At 34.5% G+C, this 22,217-nt stretch overlaps 1 protein-coding gene across 2 annotated transcripts; it reads left to right on the top strand.

Moving 5' to 3' along the window:
- The first annotated feature begins 748 nt into the window (after positions 1 to 748).
- On the top strand, positions 749 to 17,550 carry LOC111388748. 2 transcript variants are annotated; one of them, XM_023013534.1, is made up of 3 exons: positions 749 to 1,031; positions 5,103 to 5,378; positions 17,022 to 17,550. In XM_023013534.1, exons 2-3 carry the CDS (start codon positions 5,114 to 5,116, stop codon positions 17,243 to 17,245), a joined length of 489 nt encoding a protein of 162 aa, XP_022869302.1. In that variant the 5' UTR covers positions 749 to 1,031; positions 5,103 to 5,113; the 3' UTR covers positions 17,246 to 17,550. The 2 variants fall into 2 exon arrangements, 1 of the variants encoding a protein (XP_022869302.1); XR_002701631.1 differs by lacking the exons at positions 5,103 to 5,378; positions 17,022 to 17,550 and adding an exon at positions 1,143 to 1,584 and having other exon boundaries at positions 759 to 1,031.
- Positions 17,551 to 22,217: the final 4,667 nt, after the last annotated feature.

Genomic DNA, 22,217 nt, shown 5'->3' with positions numbered 1-22,217 from the left:
AGTTAAAGTTACAGGTTCTCTGCTCTTTCGTGGATTTTACGATTAAAAGGTGAAGTGGAAGAGAATGAGACATTTTCATTGAACGCGTGAAGTGGAGAGAGAAAGCAACTGTTATTGCTTCAATTATGGAAAATTTTGCTCAAACAGGGGTGTGTCCTTCTCTTCAATTATTTTATTGTATTGCATTGAATGAAAAGGACAGGAAGTCAACATGCTACGTCTGATTTTTTAAAATTCTGGATTTTAGCCTATTTAGAACACTGTCACAGTAGCATTATTGAATCTTAAAAAACAAGATTTAACTCTTGTTTGATAAGGTATACATCCTATTTTCAGTCAATTTTAATAAAAAATAATAAAATATATTGTAGAAAAGTTACGCATCTCATAAACTTATAATTAAAATTAATTGTTGATTTAAATTTTAATCAACTTTTTAATTAAACATGTTGCTAATAATTTGTTTGATAAATATTATTGTAGAAAAAAAGTTTTGAATGGAGATTTTTAGAAGAATGTATGGTTAAAAAGTAGGAAATTTTTTTAGTATATGAGTAGAAAAATTGAAAATGATTCTGTAGCAAACTTTAAAATACATTAATAGTTGTAAACAGTCGCAATAAGCGGATCCAAGGGTTTGGGAAGGAAAATGCTAGTCCACCAGATCCATTTGTACATACTCAATACAGGTATTAAATAATAAATAAAGGACAGACACGTGGTTGGAAAGGAAAAAACCGAGAGGATGGTGATAATAAATGAAAAAAATATGTGAAAGTTAGCTCATTACCCTCAAAATAGCAGCACGGACGTCTGAGGGAGAAGAGTGTAAGAGAGCACTAATTAGCTTCCAATCGTCGCGAATCTCGTCACCGGCAAACCAACCATACAAAATTCATTTGGGCACACTTAAAAGCCCATAAAAGAAAAATGGTTGAGGTTGGCAAGCATTCCAAATAGAACCAAAAAATCAGCGAACTCATCGCTGCTGGCCGCCACGAACTCGAACATCAGAGTCTTCATCTTGCCAAGTAAGGTTCTTCTATTTTAGTTTGTTGCATTTACTATATGGGTTCAATTTTATTTGCATAAAAAGCTGAAAATAACATTCTCTATCGGGTACACAATGGTGATTGGCTTAGCTGCAGACTTTGGCTATGAAAAATGCACCTTGCTAGATGTCACTAAATTTACGCTTCAAGAGAACTTTTCCCTCTTGACTAGTATTCAACCTTGCAAGATGATTCTTCGTATCCAATACATATGCTTTGTCAGATTATCTCTTTGGCATTTTCTGCAATTGCGTATCTACAAAAATGCTTCAGTAGGGAGAAGCATAAATTTAGTGCCATCTGGTGTATCTACAAATAGGAATTTTCTCTTTACTATCATGTTTGTCACGATAATATTTGCAAGCGTAAATTTAGTGCAATTCTCTTCGTCATTCTCTGTAATATTTGCAAGAGAATTGGAAAATGCTATTTGGAAGAGAATTGGAAAATGTTGATCGTGTTTGTTGCCTACAGTAGTCATAGATTTGTTTAGGTTTGTAATTTGCAATGTTGAGGTTGTTCCTTGTGTTCATTGTAAGTGTTATGCGCTAAATCCAATCGATTTAGGTTGTAAACACTTTTAATATGTTTAATGTATTTAATTTTGGGAAGATCTATTATTTATTTAAATTAATTTTCTGATAAATAATATTAAATAATAGAGTCCGAAAATCCAAATTTAAGTGATTTGTTAATCATAAGGAGTTGTGATTATAAGATACAAATTACGTATGATTGGATCTTGAATAATCCGTGGTCGTAAGTAATAACGAGATACGGATATCATTATTATAGATAGACCATCACGTGTGGCATTTTTTACTTGTGAAGTAAGTAGTTGATCTCACAAGTTAAAGTGTGGTGACACTTAAATGAACACGTGGATGTTTTGTTATAGAACAAAACATTAGAGAACCGCTAAGAGATTCCACATGGATAACTATCTGAGTGTCAACGATTAATCTCTAATGTTCGGTAGTGGAATTGGTCCAATAACTTGAGATCATCATAGTGCCTTGTATGAGGACAGTCATACTTTGACGGTGTTGGATGTTGCTCAATCAAGGGCCGCTAATATGACATCGTTCGGGTATGTCAAGAACCATATGAAAGTTGTGAATGACCAATAGAGGATTCGTCAATTTTAGATAGTAAAAGATCGTGATCTGCATTTCGTTCAATTAAGTCAATAACGAAATTTTTGGTCAAGGTATACACATAAGTCGAAAAGGAGTTTTCGACTAATATTGACTTAATAGTAGAATGAAAGATATGATCGGTAATCGAGATTGATACACTTTCATATCTCGTAATTGATCGGATCATATTAACGAAGGGATTATAGTTTTATGGTAAACGAATAAGTTTGGTTTTGTCATACCACGTGACATTTCCCATCATATATGTTGCCCTGATACATTGCTAGATGTCAATCTTGGACGACAAGTGTGAATTTAAAAGGGTGTTTAATTTATCAGTTTTGATTAGATCAAAATAATATTTCACGTCGTTAGGCATCGTGGTCGGAAACCTGATGGGTCGCACACAAAAGAGAATTGGAAGATTGTAAATTGCCAATTAATTAATTTAACAATCGTTTGTTAAATTAATTAATTGGATTGGTTATTTATAGCACCGAATTGATTAATTGGATTAATTAATTCACGGACCGAATTTAATTAAATGGATTAATTAAATATTGGACCGAACCAGGCCGAGCCGTTTGAGTTTATATAAATACATGATTAGGGTTTTAGATCCATATACTTTTTCATAATTCTTGCTAGTACAAGAGGAGAAACTCCAACAGTTGCAGTCTATTCTCTGTGTGGATTTCATTGGAGGCTGGACAATTGGACAGCTGTGGGAGGCAGATTCAAGTTGCTAGAACAAAGATAACGTAAAGGAGTTTGTAGATTCAAGAAAATGTATAATTCTCATCACAATTCTTATTTAAATACAAAGATAAATCCTGGTAGGAATTGAAATTATTTTTATTTCCGTTATGCATGTTTAAGTAAATTTCCAACAGTGGTATCGGAGCCAACTTTGTATTTGTTAGGAATCGAAATACATGTTGATTAAAATAATCATTTTTATTCTTGAATTTAGCAATTATAGTGTTTTATTTTATTTATTCAAAATTTGATTTTGAAAAAAAAAAAATTGGATCGAGGCGACGGTGGTTGCCTGTAGCAGCAGCGGCTTCACTGCCGCTGCTACAGGCGGCATCCCCTGCCAACTGTTGGGCGGGTGGCGCCGCCAAAGGAAAAGTAAATAAAAAAAATTCCATTTAGGGTTTTCATATTTGGGTGATGAAGATGGGGGCTTCCCTTGAAATTTATGAAATTATGGGGACCCGTCTGCAATTAAAGAAGAAGGGGTCAATCTGAAATTTTAAATGGAGGGCATTTCTGCAATTTACGAATATGGAAGCCCCTATTATTAATTTTTCCAGTTGGGTCAAATTTGCAATTTCAAAAGATGTTTTAAATTTGTATTTTAAAATTGGTTTTAAAATGGTGTTTTAATTAGGTTTGACCCATATCCTAATTTTGACCCAAAATTAAAATTTATTTAAAATTTGACGACTTTTATATTTTTGTTAAAATTAGATTTTAACTCAAATATTTAATTTTGACCCTAAATTGAATTTTTATTTTATTTGGGAGTTTTGTCCTAAATTGAAATATTGATTCAATTTTATTAGAGTTGGACTCTAATAATTAAAATTTGATTTCAATTAATACTACTTCCCCAATGCAAATTAAAATTCAGAGTAGGACTCTAATTTAATGATTAATTAAAATTTGATTTTGATTAAATTTCTTCGCCCAATAGTTATGGAATTAGAATTGGACTCTAATTCGGGATTTAGTTAAAATTTGATTTTAATTAAATAGGCCCGTCAATTAAGTTAATTAATTATTTCAATCCAAAATTTTAAATTAGTTTTTTTGATGATTATAATTGCCAGATTTATGAGACATTGCATATAATATTAGATATTATATGTAAGAAACATTTATGTGATGAATGTTTAATTATGGATGATTATGGATTTGACCATATGGATATGTTGAATGGTTGATTAATTTCTTGTTGTTTTATGGGCCTGCGAACCCTTAATTGTTTTGGATCTGCGAGTCCGTTATTATTAATGTTTGTTATGGGCCTGCGAGCTCTTTATTATATTGGACTTGCGAGTCCGTTGTTATTGTTATTATTATGGGTTTGGTAGTCCGATTTCTTTTAGGTTTGCGTGCCAATTAGTATAGGATACATGTTACAACTTGACTAATTGAAGGCACAAAAAAATGTGGAAACCATGAAGATGGTGTATTGATGTTGATCCAATGTTGTACCCCTTAGGAATTGACCAATCGATTTTCCTTTTGGCTTGGGAAAACTAGATAGAACAAGTTCATAATCATCCATACTATTATTTATATATATTTATTCGCATAGTTGATATATATATATATATATATATATATTTGATGAGACCATTGCATGTTAAATCTCTCGTTAAAATATTAAGTTAGTATTATTTGTCTTCCATCATTATAGTGAAAAACGAGAATCCTAAATCGACCTCAATTTGTTGAGTACACTCAAGACTGGTCTATTAGGGATATGTTTTGACACTATGAAATATTTGATATTTGTGAATGATAGGTTTGACTTAACTAAAATTTATCTTTTGTTGAGTACACTCAAGGAGATAAGTTTTAAAGGCATGTTAAGCTAATACATAAGATGTGTGAAGATAAAAGAGTTATCAGCTTAATGATCTGAGAGTTGTATGGAGATACAATTGATAATAATATCTACCCAAATATTTTATTAAAATTTGTTGAGTACACTCAAGATCTTGATACCACGAATGGGATCCCAGCCCACTGGGAATCAAATATGGATTCAAATAATTTATGTATGATGGTCATGAATTTATTTTAAACAGTGGGAGCACGTTTAATTAAAGTCCATATTGAATTTGTGCATATGCATTATAATATATATTAATTCTATATTTTTTGTTATTTACAGTTTTTTGAATCATGAGTAATCATATGAATTTGAGAGGCATATTGGATGCCAACAAACTGATCGGACCAAATTTTCTCGATTGGCACCGCAATTTGAGAATCGTTCTCAAGCATGAGAAAATTGGATATGTCATTGAGCAGCTCTTTCCAGAGGTGCCTACTGAAAATTCCATTCAGAAAGAGGTGACTGCTTACAACAAACACAGTGATGACGATAACACTGCAGCATGTGTGATGCTTGCAGCTATGTCACCTGAGTTGCAGAAACAACATGAAGGTATGGATGCTTACACTATAATTTTTCATTTCAAGGAGTTGTAAGAACAATCTCGTGTGGAGAGGTATGAGACCTCTAAACAACTATACCGGTGCAAAATGGCAGAGGGATCTTCAGTTAGTGCTCATGTATTGAAGATGATTAGTTTCATTAAGAAACTTGGTTCATTGGGTTTTATCATGGATCATGAACTAAGTATTGACTTGGTTCTGCAATCTTTGCCAGATAGTTATTCACAATTCATTATGAACTTCAATATGAATAAGATCGAATGCACACTCCCTGAGTTGCTTAATATGTTTAAAACTGTGGAGCCCAATGTCAAGGCTAGCACTGGGCATGTCTTAGCCATTCATTCCTCCAAAGGCACTAAGAGGAAAATCAAAGGAAGTTTTAAGAAAACATCCAAAATGGTTAAGGGCAATAACAAAGCAGTCAAAGTAGGCAAGGACAATACCAAATCTGATGACCCATGCTATCACTGTGGAGTGAAGGGTCATTGGAAGAGGAATTGCAAGACTTACCTCGCTAGCTTAAAGGGAAAGAAGTCTTCTGAAGCTTCTACTGTTGAATATTTGTTCAAAATCAATGGAATGATAATGGACTAATTGTTGGACTCAATTGTGAAATTGGTAGAACCAAAAGAAACTGAAAAATGAAAATTTTGATTTTTGCCTATGCGTATGCATAGACTTATTTTTGTGCGTACAAGAGATGTGCTTTGGCAAAATTAGAATTGATTTTGCTTCTACTATGCGTACGCACGATTTATACTATGCGTACGCAAAGTGTTAAAAAATAGCCGTTGGCTGATTTTTCAATTTAAAACTTGGGAGCCGTTTTGAATTAAAAGTTGTCACTTTTCATCTTGTTTTGGCACCATTTCGTGAAGCTTTGATTCATGGCTATAAATATGTGTTTGTTGGACATAAAAAAAACACATGAAAATCAGATTACAAAACATATGGTAATCTGTCATTATTCCACAAAAACAAAAAAATCATTTCTTCCTCCACATTCATATATTCCCTATATGTTCTTCAAGTTCGGGTAGAGAAATGCTTGTGCTTTTATGTTTCTCTACATCAAGGTTTGATCAATCCTTCAAACCGTTTGCCGCAAGATCCTTTAAGCACCAACATTAATACCAAGAGGAGGCAAATATCGTTTGAGGACAACGATGTAACGTCGTGTTTGAGTTCTTCCATTTTCGTCATGATCTTGATTCGTTTTTTCATCCTCTTGATTAATTTTCTGCATTGTTTCTTATCCAACCCCCGAGGTGAATAATTTCCCAACAATCTCAAATGATATTTGGCAATGGAGAACGAGATCATTATGGAGAGTTCAAGTTGATGATATACAGATCGTTGTTGGAACATTTGATGAGACGAATTTTATATGAAGGCAAGTATGAATTTGAAGATCCTCCATATTCTAAATTCAGATTTGGCGACGCTACTGGAGTCACGCTTCTTTGGCAAGACAAATCTCGAAAGGTTTGAAAGAAATAAATTTTCATTAAAGAATGAAAGGACTGAATCTGTCATCGCGCGTTCGACTACGGTAACTTTCATTTGTTTTCTTAATTCCATATTGGTATGCCAAAACTTTTGATTTGCTTGCGTAAGAGCAAAAGAAAATTGCACAACAATTGGCACGCGTATTCATGATTGCGTAAGATTGAATTTCTAGAAATGAGAATTATTATGTTCAGCCCATATGCTTGGAAATTATGCAAGCACATATGCTTGGAAATTATGCAAGCACATAAATCTATAATCTCATTAACGATTTACAATTAACTAAACATACATTGAAAAGACGTGTCTTTCAAAATCAAACGGTTTCTTAAAATCTGAAATGGTATGAACCTGTTGGAGAATTATCTGACCTAGCAGTATATACATTTTCTTTTGGTCTAATATGCCCTCTGAATTTGTCTGAATAACTCATGTTGCCTTTGGAAGAAACTGCATGTAAGTTTATATGAATTGGTACAATTTAATAGGTGGCAGAAAATGATACTGCTGTTGGCAGTTTGTGAATTAATGGATTAAATAGTGTCTGCAAAATAAAATGAAGATGGCTGATTTATGCATGCCCTTTTTGGTATTCATGTCCATTGAATTCTGGGAAAAGTCAGCAAATTAATGGATGTCATCATTTCATATATGATACAATTGCATGTGAATTTTCATTTTTGATGTTGTCAGCACGTTATGCATGTCTCCATTTAAAACGGTTTGGCCGGTGACTGATGAAAATTTTGTTTATCCATATTACACTTCATTGGCAAATTGTATATTTATACAATTCCCTACACGATTGGAATAAACTTGTGCACATGTGATAGATTACTTGCATGTCGAAGACAGGTTGATGCATTAAGTGCAATATGGGAACGGTTGAGGCCATTGCTTATTTGGGTGCAAACCTGAAACACTTGGTTGCCAGTTCCTTTGGGAATGAAAGTCATTAGAGAATGGAATTGTACCTTATCCATTAAGTGGTATGTGTTACGCCCCTATCTGAACCGTTTCGGAATGCCAACCACTACACATTCCGACCTGATGTCTCCGAAGTGTTTCTGAAATGATCTCACCAATGTCAACGACCTGGTAGCACACTGCGAGACGTAGGCGATCCTGCTGAACTGACCGAAGCGCCCTCGCCCCTTAGGTCGAGGCCAAGTGGACCTCTGTCAGAAGATTCACCGTCAATTTCAGAAAGAGATTTTTGCCAAGATCCTCTTTGCACCTAAGGTTTAAATTGATTTGACGTCTCCATGAGGTTAGTTGACGTGACTTATCAATTTTATGTCAACTCAACCCGGGAGAAACAAACTGCCCGCCCACTCTATAGACGCGGCTGATTGACGCCTATGAGTGGATGCCTCATACCGTCAGATGTATACACGTGTCCCATATCCAACGATTCATCCCACCTATAAATACCCAAGGTTTGACAAGAGGCAAAGGTAATGAAACTCTTACTACATAGCACTCCATAGCAAGTTTATATATTTTCTCCTCCCTCTTAGTGTTTTTGACACAACCTCTGGGTACTGTTTCGACCACCCGAACCTGATTTGATCGTCGGAGTGTATACGGCCGCCGCCACCCCCGCTGGTTCTAGCTGTGTGCGTCTGACAGTGTGTTGATTGTGTACAAGGAGAAATACGTGGAGTGACTATCGATTGATCACGTGGAAGGTCCAATTTTCGATGTCAACAGTATGCATTAATAAGTGCTTGTGTGCACAAAAGTTATGTATATTATAATTGATGGCGATCAATTATTTATTTGAAAATGCTTGCGGTTTTGGTTCGTAAATGGGAATTACGTTTAAATGCAACTCTAACCAGTTGTGGAGGCATAGGAATCCATTTGACATGGTGACTATTCAAAATAATAATAATAATAATAATTCCTTATACATGTGTCTTAAAAAATTAGCATCTATTTCAGAATAATATATATATATATATATATATATATTTAAATTAGATTATTTTGGTTACTAACGAGATTTAGTGGCTGCTTTATTATTAATTTTGTGTTCCATTTGTTTGGAAAATATTTCAGAATATTATTCTTATAAGAAGGCACATATGGCGTTCAACCACATGGTTATATTTGGAATGTGAATTGCTACTTCTTTATTTTGGTCGTGATGAATTGGATGCATAAATATTCGAAGAATGCATTTGTTGAAAATGTGTGAATTTCCATGACTATTTCTTTGCATACGTTACATATGAGAAAATTCTAAAGTATTAAAATTTTATGAAAGAAAGTATGCGAACTTTCATGACTATTTCTTCTACTTGAAATTGAAAATAACATGATAAATTTGTTTGATTGCTTTCATGTCTTGTTGAACTCATATTAACTTGAATTAATGTTGATAGCCTCATTTAATCGTATGGTATTAAGTGACATGACTTTATGCCAATTATATTTGCATAAAGTATTAAAAATCGCGAATTGCTTCTAGTGGAAATTGCTAAGATATGGAAATATTTTGTAGAGCACAAATTGTGTTTGCATATTAGTATGACAAAATTTATAATATGCTCTAAATAGCCTTCTTGTATAAAGGATATTGTGGAAATCAATTTTGATTAATTGATTATTCTCACTTTGCTATGACAATTGGGAATGACTCTTATACATGACATTTTAAATAATGCAATTTAAACCAATTGTGGTGGTTAAAGATCTACTTGATCATGATTGCTATTTCGATAATTAATTTCAATATATGGCTTGCAACATTTGCTTGGATAATACACGAACCCACTTGGGTAGCCCACATGTTTCTGTAGGACACCATTTACTGCACAGTGCATTTGCCATTATGTTGGCTTATGGACTTCGAGGTGCAAGTAAAGCACATCCATATTTGTGTTTTGAGACCAGCATATTAATATTTAATGGGTCTAAAGGATGTGCATAAATGTGGAAGGATGCCTACTATTTGTTGAAAGTACATGATAACTTCATGACTACTTCTATTGGAATATGAGAATTACTTGATAAATTTGATGGTTGATTTCATGTTTTATTGAAATGTTGATAGCCACAAATTAAGTGGGATAATCTTATGCAAAATTGGGTTTGCATATAAAAGGGACAAAGTGTGATTTTGCCCAAAAGTGAATAAGGCAAATATGTACCATGTCATTGAGGTGATATGATGCTATCTTGTGAAAGTCACGAAAGTGATAAATTGCCAACAATTGGAGATTAGTCTCATTCATTGTTGAATTGGACTTCAATCATGGAACCAAATTGAGTTGGTTTATGCTTGAAAAACATGGTAGGTCTATGAGATGACCTTGATCAAATTGTGTGATCAAAATTAAATAGTGGATTGAAGTACATTGTGAATTAATAATGACTATTTGAAAGTATGTAGACTTTCACGGTCATTATTGAAGTGATAAGCAAATTGAACTACAAAATATGTTGATGAACTCTAAGTTCAATTACAATCCCTAATGTGGGGGTTGACATATTAAGGAACTCTAAGTTCGAGTATAACCCGAAATGTGGGGGTTAATATTAATCTTATGAACTTATATAAGAAGTTCAAAGTTATATGGATGCAATATTACAAGATTGCATAAGAATTCTTAATTAAGGAATTGTGGGGGTAACTTAATTTAAAAAGTTACCGTATCCTTTACCTTTTAATCATAGAAATACATCTATGATGGAGAAAGATAGAGAAGGCCTTATAAGAATGAAACGCTCTAAGTCAAAAGTGGACTAAATGAGTAAAAGCCAATTGTGGCGCTTGGAAAAACAATGAAATATTTAAAGAATATTCATTGAAGATCATTGTAATGATTCAATGATGATAAGTGAATACCCGAGTATGAAAATTTTCAAATAGACGTGATGGACTAGTGTAATGAATTAATGGAAATCATCCAACAAGTGTTTTAAAAATCAATAAGGCTTTAAATAAAGCGAGTGAGAAGCATGTGGCTTCTTGGTGGTGACAAATTGTATCTATCAAATGAATCGATCGTTGGCTAGCTATACTTTGATAAGATACTAAGTCACATGAAATGAAAAGTCAAGACATATAAGTCTTAGACATGACTTAAAAGGAAATTAGCAAAGATGGAATAATTTCTGTAAAGACGTAGCGGATCCTTTAATTAGACCACTAAATAAAATTTTAGTGGCATCTACTTCGAGTAGGATGGGGTTGAAACTCCTAAACTACAAAGGTCCACCAATGATAGCAACCCTACCCGTCATTACTCAAAAGGTAATCCATAGGTTCAAAGGGTAACAACAAGTCATTCGATATGTGGATAGATGCAGCATTATATAAATCCGCGATAACGTTATCCTAATTAAATAATGCTGGTTGTTACTGAAGTGAAGGTTGAGTATTAAAACTCTTAATGAAGTTCAGTGTTAAAACACAAGTACCTCTAAAAGTAATAAAGATATTGGAAGAACTTCATCTAAACAAACTTCGAGGTGGTGCTGCCTCAATTGAGAGTTGGAGTTTATCTCTTAAAAGTTTGTCGAATAGGATGAGCGCAAGGCCATAAAAGCGCTAAGCGAGTTGAGGAACTTGAGAACATATGATACTTATGTGTGTGTTCTTACCGATATTGTCACAATGAATAATTAGTTCAAAACTTCCATGCTACCTCTAATTCCGACTTTACTTTGTTTGAATTACACTATGGTTAGATTCAGATCGAAAGATATCTAATCCTTATGCATAAGTATCGTCTTTTTAAATATGTGATCTTATTGATTTTGAACAAGTGGAGGATTGTTGAATATTTGTTCAAAATCAATGGAATGATAATGGACTAATTGTTGGACTCAATTGTGAAATTGGTAGAATCAAAAGAAATTGAAAAATAAAAACTTTGATTTTTACCCATGTGTACGCACAGGCTTATGCAAGATGTGCTTTAGCAAAATCAGAATTGATTCATCTTATTTTGGCACCATTTCGTGAAGCTTTGATTCATGGCTATAAATATGTATTTGTTGGACATAAAAAAACACATGAAAATCAGATTACAAAACATATGGTAATTTGTCCTCATTCCACAAAAAAGAAAAATCCTTTCTTCCTCCACATTCATATATTCCCTATATGTTCTTCAAGTTCGGGTGAAGAAATGCTTGTGCTTTGTGTTTCTCTACATCAAGGTTTGATCAATCCTTCAAACTGTTTGCCGCAAGATCCTTTAAGCACCAACATTAATACCAAGAGGGGGCAAATATCGTTTGAGAACAACGATGTAACGTCGTGTTTGAGCCTTCCATTTTCGTCATGATCTTGATTCGTTTTTTAATCCTCTTGATTAATTTTCTGCATTGTTTCTTCTCCAACCCCGGTGGTGAGTAATTTTTCAACATCTACTTCAGGTATTTTTGTTATCGAGGTTAATATGTCTACTTCATTAGCTTCTTGGGTAATAGATACCGGATGTGGATCTCATATTTGTATAAAGATGCAGGGACTAAAGAGAAGTAGACCACTGTAGAAAAGAGAAGTTGACCTGGATGTGGGGAATGAAGCAACAGTTGTTGTATTAGCTGTAGGGACATACTTCTTACCATTGCCTTCGGGCTTAGTATTAGAATTAAAAAATTGTTATTTTGTTCCCGTCATTACTAAAAACATTATTTCTATTTCGTGTTTGGACATGAATGATTTTTCAATTAATGTTAAGAACAATCGTTGTTCGTTTTATAAAGATGAGATTTTTATGGTTGTGATGTGTTGCAAAAATGAAATTTATATTTTTGATACTGAGTCATCCATTATGGGTATAGAAAGTAAAAGACATAAAAGTGATAATCTGAATAATACATACCTTTGGCATTGCAGACTGGGTCATATTAACGACAAACGCATTTCTAAGTTACATAAAGATGGATATTTGGGGTCAACTAATTTTGAATCATTTGACAAATGCGATCATGCCTGTTAGGCAAAATGACCAAGTTTCCTTTTACTGAAAAAGGAGAAAGAGCCACAGAATTGCTGGGAGTATTACATACTGATGTATGTGGACCCATGTCAATCACCACCAAAGGTGGTTTCTCTTACTTCATCACATTCACTGATGATCGTTCTAGATATAGTTATGTGTATTTGATGAAATTCAAGCATGAAACACTTGAAAAGTTCAAGGAATTCAAACTTGAAGTAGAGAAACAGACTGGTAAAAATATTCTCACACTGAGATCAGATCGAGGTGGAGAATATTTAAAGGGAGATTTTTTAGATTATCTAAAAAAGAATGGGATTCCCTCGCAGTGGACTCCGCCATATACACCGCAACATAATGGTGTATCTAAACGGAGAAATCGCACTTTGTTAGACATGGTGCGATCAATGATGAATCATGCAAACATCCCAAAATTATTTTGGGGTTATGTACTAATTGCTGCGTGCTATACACTTAATCATGCCTCATCTAAATCAGTTGACAAAACTCCATACGAGCTATGGAGAGAAAAAATACCAAACTTATTTCACATGAAAGTTTGGAGTTGTAACGCTTATGTGAAGCAAAATGAATCAGATAAGCTTGAGGCTAAATCTGATAAATGCGTATTTGTGGGATATCCACAAAGAGATAATTGGATATCAGTTTTACAATCCCGTTGAGAAGAAGGTGTTCATCTCAAGACATGTCATACTCCTAGAGAAAGAATTTATTCTAGGAGAGGGTAGTGGGAGCAATATAAAACTTGAAGAAGTTCAAGAATCCACAGATACCGTTGACTAATTAGATGAACCTGAGTCTGATCCCATACTTGCTGATGGACAGACTCTTGATCAGGATGTAGAGAGCCCTGAGGACACTCCAGCTTAGCGTAAATCAAGTAGGATCATTCCACTTTCCAGAAGGTACGAATTCACGATTACTAATCAAGTATTATTAGTCGATGATGATGAACCTACAAATTACGCAGAAGCGAAGTCAAATATTGACTCGAAGAGATGGAAAGAAGCCATGGAATCTGAAATGAACTCTGTATGAGAACAAGGTTTGGACCTTAGTTGACCTTCCAAGAAAAAGGTCGATGTGGATGGAAACATCCATACAAAGATAAAGGTTGACGGGTATTCACTTATCATCATTGAATCATTACAAGAAATAGGTTGTAAATGAGTTTACAAGAAAAAGGTCGATGTGGATGGAAACGTCCATACATACAAAGTAAGGCTAGTAGCGAAATGTTACACAGAAAGACAAGGCGTTGACTTTGATGAAACTTTTTCGCTTGTAGCCATGCTAAAGTTCATTCGAATTTTGCTTGCAATAGCTACATACCACGATTATGAGATATGACAAATAGATGTCAAAATTACTTTCTTTAATGGAAATTTACAAAAGGAGGTGTACATGACACAACCTGAAGGTTTTGAATCCAAAGGAGCCAACATAGTATGTAAGCTAAATCAATCCATTTATGGATTATAGCAAGCCTTAAGGAGCTGGAATCTTCGCTTTGATGAGACAATCAAAATGTTTGATTTTATCAAAAATGAAAATGAACCGTGTGTTTACAAGAAGACAAGTGGGAGCGCGGTCGTATTCCTAATATTATATGTCGATGACATATTATTAATGGGAAATGACATCCCAATGCTTCAATCGGTAAAATTATGGTTGTCAAAGAATTTCTCCATGAAAGATATGGGAAAAGCAGCGTATATCTTAGGAATCAAGATCTATAGATATAGATCTAAAAGATTACTGGGCTTATCCCAATCTTCGTACATAGATAAAATCTTGAGAAAATTTAATATGGAAGAGTCTAAGAGAGGTTTATGTCCCATCTCACATGGAATTTACCTCTCGAAAGATATGTATCCTAAAACACATGATGAAAGGAATCGCATGGATAAGATTCCTTATGCTTCGGCGATATGATCTATCATGTATGCGATACTATGTACGAGACCAGATGTTTCATATACTCTAAGTATTACAAGCAGGTTTCAAGCAAACCCTGGTGACTGGATAGCGATTAAGAACATTCTTAAGTACTTGAGAATGACTAAAGAAGTGTTCTTGATCTATGGAGGAAATGAACTAAAGATTCATGGGTATAATGATACCAGCTTTCAAACTACCAAAGATGATAGCAAGTCTCAATCAAAATATATGTTTACTCTCAATAATGGAGCGGTTAGTTAAAAAAGTTCCAAACAGGAGACAAACGTTGATTCAACAACAGAAGCCGAGTAAATTGCTACTTCTGAAGCAGCGAAGGAAGCTGTCTAGATCAAGAAGTTCATTAATGAACTGGAAGTGGTTCCTAACATTGTTGATCCCATAACTTTGTATTGTGATTACAATGGAGCCATTGCACAAGCAAAGGAACCGAGGTCTCATCAACGATTCAAACATATGCTAAGGTGATATCATCTCATCAAGGAGATTATACAAAGAAATGACGTAACGATAGAGCGAGTTCCCACAGATGACAATATTGCAGATCCATTGACAAAGTCGTTGTCACAACAGAAATATGATCGTCATGTGGACGCTTATGATATTAGATACATGAGTGATTGAATATAGTGCAAGTGGGAGTTTGTAAGTGTTATGTCCTAGATCCAATCGATTTAGGTTATAAACACTTTTAATGTATTTAATTTTGGCAAGATCTATTATTTATTTAAATTATTTTTCTGATAAATAATATTAAATAATAGAGTATGAAGATTCAAGTTTAAGTGATTTGTTAATCACAATTATGTGATTGTGAGATACAAATTACGTATAATTGGATATTGAATAATCCGTGGTCGTAAGTAATAACGAGATACGGATATCGTTATTACAGATAGACCATCACGTGTGGTATTTCTTACTTGTGAATTAAGTAGCTGATCTCACAAGCTAAAGTGCGGTGACACTTAAATGAACACATGGATGTTTTGTTATAGAACAAAATATTGGAGACCCGCTAAGAGATTCCACATGGATAACTATCTGAGTGTCAGTAGTTAATCTCTAACGTTCGGTAGTGGAATTGGTCCTATAACTTGAGGTTATCATAGTGCCTTGTATGAGAACATTTATGTTTTGATAGTGTTGGATGTTGCTCTGTCAAGGGCCACTAATACGGCATCGTTCGGGTATGTCAAGAACCATATGAAGGTTGTGAATGACCGATAGAGAATTCGTCACTCTTAGATAGTAAAAGATCGTGATCTGCATTTCGTTCAATTAAGTCAATAATGAAATCCTTGGCCAAGGTATACACATAAGTCGAAAAGTAGTTTTCGACTCATATTGACTTAATAGAAGAATGAAAGATATGATCGATAATCTTGATTGACACACTTCTATATCTTGTAATTGATTGGATCATATTGATGAAGGGATTATAGTTTCATGGTAAACGAACAGGTTTGGTTTTGTCATACCACGTGACATTTTCCGTCACATGTGTTGCCCTGATACATTGCTAGATATCAATCTGGGACGACGAGTGTGAATTTGTGATAAATTAAAATGGTGTTTAATTTATTAGTTTTGATTAGATCAAAATAATATTTCACGTCCTTAGGCATCGTGGCCGGAAACCTGATGGGTCGCACACAAAAGAGAATTGGAAGATTACAAATTGTCAATTAATTAATTTAACAATCGTTGGATAAATTAATTAATTGGATTGGTTATTTATAGCGACGAATTAATTAATTTACGGACCAGATTTAATTAAATGGATTAATTAAATATTGGACCGGATCGGGCCGAGCCCGTTTGGGCTTATATAAATACATATCTAGGGTTTTAGATCCATATAGTTTTTCATAATTCTTACTAGCACAAGAGGAGAAATCCTAGCGGTTGCAGTCTATTCTTTGTATGGATTTCATTGGAGGCTGGACAATTGGACAGTTGTAGGAGGCAGATTCAAGTTGCTGGAACAAAGATAACGCAAAGGAGTTTATAGATTCAAGAAAATATATAATTCTCATCACAGTTCTTATCTAAATACAAAGATGAATCCTGGTGGGAATTGAAACTAGTTTTATTTCCGCTGTGCATGTTTAAGTAAATTTCCAACATTTATTTGGTGCTTGAAACTGATGTTGGGTAGTTGATTTCCATTGTAGAATGGGAGGAAAGAATCTCGAAATTTGTCATAGTTGTAGAGCGAATGGACACTTCTTTGATGAATACTGAAGTAAGTGTCGATACTCGGTTTGCAAGAGTGGATTCCAGATGTGCTTTAAGGTGGAAAGAGAGAGAGACCGATAACAAAGGAAAACTATTCAAATGCTGTAGTCAGAAAATGCGATTTTTGGGAATGGGTTGGAAAAGGAAAATCAAGTGGTGAATCAAGTGTCATTGATAGCAAGGCAAATCCTGCATCGGAAGAATTAGTGTCAGATTTGTCGCGCATGTTTCAATATCAAATTTAGCTCCCCGACGAAGAAGATGTCCAGATTTTGATGAACTCATGACAATCCGCAAGGGCAAAGCAATCGTGGAGAAGAATGAAAAATAAAAGTGGCCAGTTGTATTAGTAGCTCCATTTTTTAACGAATGTTGATGTTACGTAGGTTTGTATTTGTACGACTCTTTATAGCGAACTTCGTGCCAACTTGGTTTGTAATAAAAACTGGGAATTTATGAAACCAATTATGGACGGTGGAGTATTATGTTTGTACTTTTACATTGTTGAATATTATCAAAATCACACTACCATTGGTAAAAGACAAGAGTTTGGAATCCATTCCAATGGCTTAAAAGAGTGGCAGGTACATATTTATGGAAAATTCTACCAGATCTAAAAAACTGTAATGCAACGACGTGAAATGTATGAGCTTGAAAACCTTGGAATCACACTACTGAATACTAAATATTGGATCATAAATAAAACAAAATCGCCTCTCTTTGCTTGATTTGTAATAAATCCAAGATCATTGAACAATAGATGCCAACGACACAAATAAGTGCATGTCCAGGACAATAGACCAAACAAGATCAAGAAAAGATCACTTGATATAAACTACTTTGTCATCAACAAGACCAAACAAGTGCATGTCCAGAATAATTACTCATAGGGTTCGTAACCAATAAAGTAAGTAAGTAATCTACAAGTTTTCTCATTGTTCGTAAGTAACAAAACCAATCGAAAGATGTCATCAAAAACTAAACATCCATTGATTCGATTAATTCAAAACTGCAAATACGATAACATTTTTGGCGTTGCATATTGCTGATGTTGAGATGCTTGAAGTTCCTGTGTACCAACTGCTGTAGCATTCTGACTAGGTTTTGGTCTCTTTTCTTTGCTCGATGTCGACGTTACCTACATATCAAAACGAACATATGAGGATTTGTATTAACAATTTGGAAGAATATGAATTATGACATTTTAAAATACCTGTACTTTCTTCGAACTCGACTCCAACGGGCTTTTACTTCGAAGTTTCTTTAGTGCACCCTTTCTTCTCGATACTCAGGGTCCCGTATGCTCCTGCTCGAAGTATTCTGCGATATACGACAATAGGTGCCTAATTGTACCGTATGGTGTGCGACGACATTACTGGTTGTACTTGTCCATGTCAACATAAGAACCTTACGATGCGATTTGATCCATTCCATTATGGTGCGAGTCTGCCCATCATCATCAGCAGGAAGGTCTGCCAATCCAACAAAAGTCTGACACATATTGTCATATCTCACCTAACTAGGTGTACTAGCCAACCCAGCGTAGTTCATAGCCATCCTTGCGTGTGCTCTACTAACATCTTTTCTCAATCATCTTAGTATGTACCTCTCTTGTAGTGATGTGATGTCATTACGGATGAACACTGATATAGCATGCTTACAAATTATCCCCCTAAACTCAAACAAGTGACAACTGCAAATGAATTGACAGTTCTCTTTCTGAAATGAGACAAAAAAAAAATTTCTTCATTCACTCGCCGCATGCCACAACTTCACGTACCTCATACGTTGTCCCAAAACTATTTTTTGAAGCAGTTATGAGGTCACAACACATCTTCCCTGTAAACTCCTCCTGAACCTCCCTGAATTTTGAGATTGTGTAAACAGATTGAAGTTGTTTCTCCATTTCAAACGTACTTACGCATGGTAGCATTTGTGAATATGACTTGAAATCGGCTTGAAATTCCTTCTTAACCTTATTTCATAGCGCTCGCTCATATTGTTCCACAAATTATTTCAATGAGGTCTTCGAATGTACATAGTCGTCGAAAAACACATTCATACTCTCACTTCTTTGCGTTGTTGGCATCCCTGCCTAAAAAGTGTTTTTCAGAAAGTAAGGAACTTAACGCCTTCTGTTCTCGTATAGTCCAGACAACCAATCATTTTCATGCAATTTAAACTTATTGATCATCACGATCCAACCTTTTTCAAACTCTTCAACGAACTAGGAATCATACACCAATTCATATATATCAGAAAATATATAACCCTTATCAATATGGTACCCAAACTTCTCTGACAACTTCTTCAAAATGTGTCATAAACACCATCTATGGTTTGTATTTGGAAAAACAATTTGAATTGCATTTTACATGGCTCTATCTTGATCAGTGATTATTCCATGGGAAGCTACACCATGCATACACTGAAGCCATGTCCTAAACAGCCACACAAAATTATTTGTATCCTCATTCGAAAGCAAACCGCAACAAGCAACGTTGATTGTCTATGGTGATTGATGCCAACGAAAGGAGTGAAAGGCATATCGTACTTATTTGTGAGATAAGTTGTATCGAACGTGACCACATTGCCGAGCCCTTGTATGCCTGGTTGCACCTATCATCTTCCCAAAATACATTCCTTAACCGCGATTCATCATCCAAATCAATACTGAAATAAAATCCCGAGCACTGTGTTTCCAAATTTGAGAAGTAGGATTGTATTGCTACTGCATCTCCTTCTCCGAGTCTCAACCATCTCACTTGTTCGATATAGTTCTGGCAATCTTTTTCTATACAAGTCATACTTTCATATCTACCCACCTCAACAACTATGGAGTTGTAACTTTTGTGCAACAAAATTCCTACCATATCATTCACTTCAAGCATCCGCTTCACCTGTGTACTCAATTCTCTGTTGCATCGAATGAACCTGGATTTCGATGGGCTTGTTCTATGATTATGGTCGAGGTGGATTGCATTAATTCTCCAAGAGTCATGATCATATGGAGATGCACTTATCCTGGCCTTACAATTGATTTGAATTGTTGGTTGCAGCCTTACAGATTCGATAACAGTACTTGGTCTTCGACCTTCACGGCCACAAGCGTATGTCACAAATCTCAAAACCCCATCGTCCCCTTTTTTTGAATTCCTTTTTTTTACAGGAAAACCTACGCTGTATGCATATTGTTTGTACAATTCAAATATTTCCTTCTCACTGTTGAACATCATGCCCACCTTAGGCATGATGACACCATCACCTCCTAACATTTGATCTTCCACTACGTTCATATTCTCCGCAACGATCTCATCCCCGGTTTTCAACAAAAAATCATCAGTGCCATCTTCCATATTTTTTCCTGCGTCCACAAATTCAATGAATTGTCAGCAAAAGGCGCAAACAATTCTTCCCCCAGAGATATATATATATATATATATATAAATACAAAATCATTTTTGCATCCAGTCATTTTTTCAAGACAAATATCCAATTACTCTACAACATCAACATGTTCACGTCTCTTCCATAACCATGAAATGCACAATATGTGAAACACGGATAGAGATAAACTTGCATCATCTACATGATCAGTGATTTTGGAAAATCACATAAACTTACTCTCGATATTCAATAGAAGTGTAATATGTCTATTGTTAAGATTTAAGTTCATGATGTAGATTTCAGAAAAGAGGCAAGACTAATTAAAGTTTAATAGTGATTGGAGGAAAATATTAGTTCAATTGATATCCTTTCATGGCTATTCTCCAGCCAAATAGGTAGTGTCATCTTTGCCAAAGCTTGACAAGCAAGAATTGGTGAGGACATTGAGAGATTTCTAGTAATGGGTGTTATTGGATTGTAGGAATTGCATTTCAGACACATTAACTTCTGTCGATGTGCTTCGTCGAAGCCAATGTTTTTTTAAGTTAAACAACTACATCCACTATCAAACAGCAAATGGAAGTGAAGAAATATGTCAAACAACAAATCGAAGCCAATGAATTTTTAAGTTAAACAACTACATTCACTATCATTCAATATTTTTTTAAACAATGGCAATTTTCATGGTTTGCAAACAACAAATTTGGAAAAATAAAGAAGTGAAAAAATATGTCAAATTGGAAAAATTGCATCATTGAACAGTGTTGTTCACCTGGGTTAGACGGTGTCGATGAAAAAATGTTGTCACGTGGATGTTGCCGAAATCACTGTCGGAAGTGCTGTCGGATTTGTAGAAACGACCGTCGGGAATGAACGAGCGGGAGAGAGGGAAAGGAGGGAAAAAGCTGTTGTTTTCCAATTTTGGGGAAATTGCATTGCTTGGAAAGTTTCTCCCGATTTTGAAATGAATTTCACTATTCAATGATGTGCAACTCAACAATTAAAATATTGCCTATCAAGGTTCTGTGCAAATAAGCCTGGTAATATGGCAAAGTCCAAACAAAAATCTTGTGATTGAGTCTGGGCCTTTTTCCTCTCGACGATAACTTTAAAGATTTCTATTTATAAAAAATTCATATCCAAGAGATAAAATATGACCTATTTCAAAACTAAAAAACTATGTTTAAAACTTTTAAAAACAGATATTAATTAAATTTTATTTATGAAATAATTAATTAAAAAAATATTTTATTAATTAAATATATTAATATCACAATTCTATACTATTTGATCACAAATTATCAAATTAATAAATCACAAATTATTTCTCGATAATGAATAAAAAATTTTATAGGTCAAAAATTATTTTACGATCATAAATCAAAAAGTTTATAGATCACAATTTATTTATCTATTACAAATCACAAATTTTATAAGTCACGATTCAAATTTTTAAATTACATATTATTTATTGGTCACAAGTTATTGGCAACATATTATAAATTGGTTACAAAATATCCAATTTATTGGTCACAAGCACTTTTAATCCCACCACCTACGCCACCCAACCCCAATACACCATGGCACCAATTGAAAGAGCGCCACCTCACCACCACAACTAGCACCTTTAACAAATTACCATTTTCAACTTCAAAATTATCAAACCACCATTTCCAACTACACAACAACAACTACCACTATTCTTTGTGACCACAACCACGACCTCCCCACAGCCAAAACCAGAA

The sequence above is a fragment of the Olea europaea genome, unplaced genomic scaffold (genome assembly GCF_002742605.1).
Source record: "Olea europaea var. sylvestris unplaced genomic scaffold, O_europaea_v1 scaffold528, whole genome shotgun sequence".
NCBI classification, from domain to species: Eukaryota; Viridiplantae; Streptophyta; class Magnoliopsida; order Lamiales; family Oleaceae; genus Olea; species Olea europaea.
The sequence above is the reverse complement of the archived record's forward strand: the minus strand, read 5'-3'. Positions and strand labels throughout refer to the sequence as shown.